The sequence below is a fragment of the Myotis brandtii genome, unplaced genomic scaffold (genome assembly GCF_000412655.1).
Source record: "Myotis brandtii unplaced genomic scaffold, ASM41265v1 scaffold18, whole genome shotgun sequence".
NCBI classification, from domain to species: domain Eukaryota; kingdom Metazoa; phylum Chordata; class Mammalia; order Chiroptera; family Vespertilionidae; genus Myotis; species Myotis brandtii.
In genome coordinates, this window is record NW_005356674.1 from 2654745 (window position 1) to 2662531 (window position 7787).

The 7787-nt window shown below is 37.7% G+C and overlaps 1 protein-coding gene across 5 annotated transcripts in view; it reads left to right on the top strand.

Moving 5' to 3' along the window:
- The window catches only part of STAG1 (stromal antigen 1), a 237727-nt gene that overhangs the window by 1945 nt on the left and 227995 nt on the right, over window positions 1-7787 (top strand). For 4 of the 5 annotated variants that reach the window (XM_014537494.1, XM_014537495.1, XM_014537497.1 and 1 more), the window contains exon 2: window positions 6109-6211. In XM_014537494.1, the coding sequence (XP_014392980.1) occupies window positions 6109-6211 (103 nt within the window). Of the gene's footprint in view, window positions 1-3230; window positions 3236-6108; window positions 6212-7787 lie in introns of those variants that run through there. The other variant, XM_014537496.1, reaches the window with a different exon arrangement.

Consider the following 7787-nt stretch of genomic DNA (forward strand, 5'->3'; position numbering starts at 1 on the left):
CTGGATGAGGGGCTGAGGGCTGTTTTCAGGCAGGCCAAGCCTGCAACTGAAGCTCCCAGTCTCTCCTTTTTTTTTATTTTTTTTTATTCTGGGATTTATTTACCTTCTGTAATTGAAACTTTGTTGCGGTTCCAGCTCCGAGGCCGGCTGGCTGAAAGCAGGTTCGTGGGGTTTGTTTAGCCTCTATAATTGCAACATGGTTGCTTAGAGTGCAGCTCAAAGCCCAGCTGCGGCAGGCGGGGAACCTTGGCTTCCTCCATCACTGGAGCAAGCAAGCCTCCTGTTCGCTTCAGCTGCCTGGCTGCTGGCCGCCATCTTGGTTGGCAGTTAATTTGCATATCCTGCTGATTAGCCAATGGGAAGCATAGAGGAGGTATGGTTAATTACCATGTTTGTCTCTTATTAGATAGGATGTTTATCGTCCCAGTTTATTTGTTTTATTTTATTTTTTAGTGCAAAAGACTTCTTTAATTTTTATTTTTTAATTGAATTTATTGGGGTGACATTGGTTAGTAAAATTATATAGGTTTCAGGTGTACAAATCTATAATACATCCAGTTTATTTATATACCTTTTTTTCCAAGAGATTATAGTTGGCTTTCCATTGGTCTCCTAGCTCTCTGTTTTTCCTTCAGAGCTCTAAGACAAAGAAGCTGTCCAAACTACTTTACCTGCTTGAAAAACCATCAATACTTGTCCTCCTTTCCTCCAAATATCGGAGATACAATTTAAGCTTTTTCTAGTTATTTACCTCAAGCTTCTTTATTCACCCTTTACTCAAACATAATACCGATTTTTGTAATGTAGTCACTAGAAAGGTCACTGTAGTGAGTGACCTCATTATTTCTTGGCTTACTTAGATATTACAATTATCAATGAATTTGTCATCATAGTGTTGCTTACTATTAGGCATTGTCAAATACTGTGAATTGCCATATATATTCCACCACATAATGCTGTACCAGGAAGTATGCTAGATTTTAGGGAGAAAGAGTATGTAAAAGAGAATCAGTCCTTGCCCTACTGGGTGGCTCGGTTGTACTGTCATTGGTACACCAAAAAGGTTGCAGTTCTATTCTTGGTTAGGGCACATACTTAGGTCACAGTTTAGATCCTCTGTCTGAGTGCATACGGGAGGCAGATGATCCATGTTCCTCTCTCACATTGATATTTCTCCCTCTCTCCCTACCTTCTCTCTCCCTCCCTTCCTGTCTCTCTAAAATAAAAAACAAAACAAAACATATCCTTGGGTGAGGATAAAAAAAAAAAGACTTGAGTCCTTGTTGGCATGAAGCTTATTATAGATAGATACTAATCAAATAACCACAAATATAGATCTAAATGCCTTCAGTGCTATGAAGGTAAATTAGAGGATTTTATGAGAATTTTAACACATGCCTTGATTTAGTCGACTTTTAAAAAAAATATTTTTTTTTATTGATTTCAGAGAGGATGGGACAGGGAGAGAGAGATAGAAACATCAATGATGAGAGCATATCATTGATTGGCTGTCTCCTGCACGCCCCACACTGGGGATCAAGCCCACAACCTGGGGATGTGCCATGATCTCCTGATTCATAGGTCGATGCTCAACCACTGAGCCATGTCGGCTGGGCAAGTCAACTTTTCTAAGGGTGAAATAGTTCAGGTGATAGTAAGTGGAGTGAGGGTTTAGTGAAAGAATAGATCAGTATATAAATTCAAGACTGAAGGAATGGCATGTGCAAAGACCCTGAAAAAGGAGGAGTTATGGTATGTTTGAGGGACTGAAATAAAGCTGGGTTTTGTTTGTTTCCTTCCCACCCTCTCTCCCCAGTTTGGGAATAGAGAGTGATATGAGATAAGGCTTGTGACTAGAGTGGGGCTATATCATACAAGAATCTGCTAAATCATATTAAGATTTGGAGTCTTTCTTCCTAGGAATAGTAGGAAACCACTGTAGACTTTTTAAGCATGGAAGAGAACTAACAAGACATACCTAGAAAAATCATTCTTAGTGCAGTATAGTGATTAAATTGTAAGGGGCAACAATAGAAGCAAGAAGACCTAATAGGAGGAGGATGTTGCAGTATCCAGGCCAGAGATGTTGACAACTTGAACTAAAGTCATTACAGTGGAACTAGAGAGAGGTAGATAGAATTTTAAAGAGTTTTAGGGAGGAAAAAAAAAATCATCTATACTAATAAAAGGGTAATATGCTAATTAGGCCAGATAGACCAGACGTCCTTTTGGATAAAGCCATGGTGGCGGGGGCCGAGGCAGAGGCTGTTAGGGGTGATGAGGCAGACAGGTGAGCAGTTAGGAGTCAGCGGTCCTGGATTGCGAGAGGGATGTCCAACTGCCGGCAGTCAGACATCCCCTGAGGGGTCCTGGATTAGAGAGGATGCAGGCCAGGCTGAGGGACACCCCCTCCCCCATGCACAAGTTTTGTGCACCAGGCCTCTAGTCCTATATAATAAAAGCCTAATATGCTAAGTGTCTTCTGACTGTTTCAACCATTCAACCAGTTGCTATGACATGCACTGACCACCAGGGGGCAGACGCTCTGACCGGTTGGTTAGCTTGCTGCTGCTGTCCAGCCAATTGGGACTGGGCGAGACGGGCTGGACATGCCCTGTAGCCTTCTCGCAGTCCCTCCCCAGCCCCGATCTTGCACTGGTGGGGTCCCTCAGCCTGGCCTGTGCCTTCTTGCAATCTGGGACCCCTCGGGGGATGTCGGAGAGTCGGTTTCGGCCCTATCCCTACAGGCCATGTCGAGGGACCCCACTGTGCACTGGTCCTCTAGTTTTTATAATAATTGATCTGACTTTTCCATTCTCTTCATGTTCAATAGTCTTATAAATGTGAACATTAGCTATTTACAGGGTTTGTGTAGAGCAGTTGGTTGAACTTCAAATTAGCATACCCTTCACACCCAGCATTCTATTGTGTCTATCCTAGAGAGATATTTACTGGTATATAGTAAGAGTTAATGTACAAGGAAAGTTGTTTCAGCTCTATTTGTAATAGTACAAAACTAGACACAATCTAAGTGCTTTTGATAGTGAAGTAGTTAAAATAAATTTCATATATATTATGGAGTTACTATTCAGGAATTCTACATATTTGTATGGAAATTCCTATTTAAAATTTTTAAAATTGAAATATAGATATTTTATATTTTTATATGTAAAAACAAACATTTATTGAAAAGTATTGATCAAACTTAATGTTATTCTGCATGTTGGAATTCAGAGTTAGTGTGGTGAAGTGAAACGCTTCTTCGTATTCTTATATCTTCTCTATTACTTGACATTAAAAATTTTATGTAGTATATATTCTCATAAACATTCCTACAAATACTAATTGGAGTGTATTAGCTTATTTGTTGGTAATAGCATTCACCTTTAAAGCTGGATGTAATTGCCAGAATTAGAAAACAAATGGTACTTTTCTCTTTTGTCAGTAAACTCTTGTTCAAGGATAAATTAGTTTCACTAATGGGTCACATATTATAACCTGGAACCAACCAGATCCTGTAGTTGCCAGGAGATTTTTTTTAAAATATATTTTATTGATTTTTTACAGAGAGGAAGGTAGAGGGATAGAGAGTTAGAAACATCGTTGAGAGAGAAACATCAATCAGCTGCCTCCTGCATGCCTCCCACTGGGGATGTGCCCGCAACCAGGGTACATGCCCTTGACCGGAATTGAACCTGGGACCCTTGAGTCCCCAGGCTGACGCTCTATCCACTGAGCCAAACCAGCTAGGGCAACCAGGAGATTTTTATAAGCATCAAAAGTGGGTTCTGTTTACACAAGAGAAATAGAAAACATAAAATTTGCATTCTAGTATCCTGACATGGAGATAGAAAATTGAAGTTTACCTTGATAACTAAGTGGACTCTGCCACTTAACTAGGTGTGTGTTTATGGACAAGATATCAGGTTTTCATATCTTTTGTTTCCATATCTAGAATTGGGAAAATAGTATGTTTTTTTTAACAAAGTTTATGTGCATGTTTTATATAAACTGGCACACAGTATATGCTGAGTATAGTCTATTTGAACTGTAGTGAGGAGAAAATGTAATATGATTTATTGTTCTTTAGTAGAGATGAGTAAGATCAACTAGATCAGGAACTAACAAACTACTGCTAGTGACTTAGATGCCTGTTTTTAAGTATTATTGGACAGTGGCTATTCATTTATGTATTGTCTTTGGCCACATTCATGCTATGGTGCCAGAGTTGAGTAGTAGACATAGAGATGTGGAGACCCCCCTCCCCCAAGACTAAAATATTTACAGTATAGTTTTTTAAGAAAATGTTTGGTGACCCCTGAATTAGATCAATATTATTTATGGTTTTAGGTACTAGATTACCTTTGAAGATTTGCAAGTAGGGAGGTAACATGCTATAAGAATGTTACTGGTAGCATTGTACAGAATGGCTTGGACAAGGGAATTAGGAGAAGCAGGGAAATGAGATTAATTCAGGGAGTGGTGATTATAGGTAATCATGGAAAGAATGAGAGACAGAATTTTTATACTGAGCACAACTTAAGAGGATTTGTTAGCTGATGGCTCAAGGAAGATTGATGTGATTCTAATAATTTGAGTAAGACAGGATAGTGGTGTGGTGACAGTAATAAATTTTATGACAACTTAAAGCACATGCATGCATTAACTTAATAAATTAGTTAATTAGTGGTATGGCCATGAGCATAGAGCTAGAAATAAATCAGTATTGAACATAGTTTTACATGTGGTATTTGGTGAACTTGAGGTAGAATTCAAAAAAGCATGTTACACATACAGTTAAAAATTTTGAGCTACAGATGGTCAAGACTACTGACAATATATAGTTACTGATGTAGAATTTAGTGAATAAGTTTTTGTTCAGATTATCCATACCTTTTCAGTACCATGCTGGAGCCAACTTATACTGGCCTGGAGGGCTGAATATTTAATTTCTAGGAATTTTCTGACCCTGATTAAATATAACATAGCCATTTAAAAAAGTTAAATCATATAAACTTAAAATTAAATAATATTATAAGTAAAAGTAATAATAGTCAAAACTCTTCACTTCCTAATTACATAGTATTTTCTGCTCTTTAATTTTTTATTTACATCTACTCTATCTATATGGTAGAAATACTTTTTAGTGATGTACTATTACTGTTCATTACTTCCCAATTCTGGTGATGTCAATTTTGTAGTTTGAAATTGGCTGTGGTGGAAATACTTACATTATGAAAATCAGTTAATTGGCTCTGGTGGGAATACTTACATTATGAAAATCAGTAAATATTGTAAATCAGGGTTCAATTTATTATTTTATCAATTGGTTATAGATTCAATAAAGTGATAAATTAACAATGAGATTAAACTTGTATCAATTCTATAGCCATTACATTATGAGAGCACAAAAAATTGAAGCAGTCCAGTATTTGAGATTTGTTATCCAATTCAATGAAGAAGTTGTTTATACCACTGAACAATGATTTAACTTCCAACAAATGTCTTTTTCATTTCACTTGCATTTTATTCATTCAAGTGAACAAAGGTATAAGCCATCTTTCATGTCAAAACCCTATTTGTTCTTCACTTGCAACCTTAGGTTAGTTATGAATACAGGACTTTGGCAAAATTATCGAAATCATTTTATGTGAATAAATGAGCGACATGGAATTTACCTTTATATTGGTAACATTTCTAAGTTTATGTGCATATATATTTTTTTTTTTGAAGAGCCAGTTGTTAAACAATTACCAGCCCACCACTGACTTTCATGATTTATAAAATGAGTAAAATTCTTCCCAAACCTTTCTTTTCATATTGAAGAATTAGTCTTTTCCCATTGTATTTTACATTTATATTTTGTATAGCAGCTGCCATTTTCATAGTCATTTCCTCCTTTTTATTTCTCTATTTGGGAGCTTCATTTCACTCAATGTTATGTGATATTAGCCAGGGAGGATAACATTTTTGATTTGCTAAAGTAGAAGTATAAACCACTTCTAAGCATCCATATAATAGGAGGTAAGGAAAATAGTGGAACAATACTGCATTGCATTGTATTTATGAATTAATTTGTTCACTAAAATAATATATCACATTTTCTAGGGATTCAACTAATGAAACTACTGCTCATTCTGATGCTGGCAGCGAACTTGAAGAAACTGAAGTCAAAGGGAAGAGGAAAAGGGGTCGTCCTGGCCGGCCTCCAGTATGTATTATGCTTCTCTTCTTTGTTTCTATAATGATGACCAAGTAAAGGAGCTTGATAAGAGCTGTTTGTTAATTCTAGTACTGTTAATACTTTTAGTGACTACTAAAGATTCTTGGTAACTTTACTTCATAAATTGCCTTAGGTAGTAATCACAAAAGGGATAATGGTTATAGTATCTTTCTTGCTCTCTGTGTTTCTCTTGCAAGTAAATGGTACTCTATGTGAAGACATAGAAATGATTTACATGGAATGAGGTATAGTTAGTTATGACTTCCCTGCTTTTTAAATGCAACTCTGATTTCTTGTGAGAACCTATGTTTGTAGTTTGGTAGTATTAGTTTGGGATTTGGGGCCAGTCTCAGAATATATTCTCATTCATACATGATTGAGGAGTTTAGAAGAGCTCTAAGCATTCTTACTTTGAGGGATATCTTTATGTATTCTGAGTACGTGAGTCATCATTTAAGGCAGCATAAGCTCTTTGAGACAATATTATGAATGTGTCAAGGAGTTAAAGCTTGTACTATTTACACTACTTTTATGATATTTGCCATTAGCAATTTTATCTGTTTTATAAAAGTTCTTATTATAGAATATTTCAGCCTCTTTTTTAGGATACATAATAGTATAATGAACCCTTCATGTAACCATTGCCCAGCTATAGCAGTTATCAAATCATGGCCAATCTTGTTTTATCTCTCTACCCCTGTTTTCCTTTCCATGTTATTTTGAAGGTTATCTTAGACATCATTTCATCTATAAATATTTCAGAATGTAGTACCAAAAGATAAGAACTTTACACCCTAGCCGTTTTGGCTCAGTGGATAGTGTTGGCCTGCGGGACTGAAGGGTCTCAGGTTCAATTCTGGTCAAGGGCACATGCCCAGGTTGCGGGCTCAATCCCCAGTAGGGGGCCTGCAGGAGGCAGCCGATCAGTGATTCTCATCATTGATGTTTCCATCTCTCCCTTCCTCTCTGAAATCAATAAAAATATATTTTTTAAAAAAGGCTTCACTTTCTCTATTGTTTTTTTAAACATCACTCTAATATCATTATCATGTCCCAAGGTAGCAATATTTTATTAATATCACCAAATAACCAATTTAAAGTTTATAATCATTTCATAAATGTTATCACTTTTAAAATACAGTTTGTTGGTTTGAATTATGACACACATGATCTACCTTTTTTAATTAATGATTGTTATTTAACCAGTTATTTATATATATGTCCTTTGTAGTGACTTAGGATTTATACACACACACACACACACACCACACACACTAGAGGCCCAGTGCACAAATTTGTGCATGGGTGGGGTCCGGCTGGTCTGGCCCCAATCGGGGTGGATCGGGGCCGGGCCTGTGGGGAGGAAGAGACAGCAGGAGGTTGGCTGGCTGGCTGCCCCGATCAGGGCTGGGCCAGCTGGGGGGTGGGGCCATGGACAATTGGCTGGCAGGCCCCAACCCCAATGGGGTGGGGGGACCAATTGGAGGTCAGCGGCCGGGGGAGGGGCTGGGGGAGGTGCTGGGGGAGGTTGGCCAGCTAGCCCCACCCCCAATTGGTGTGGGGA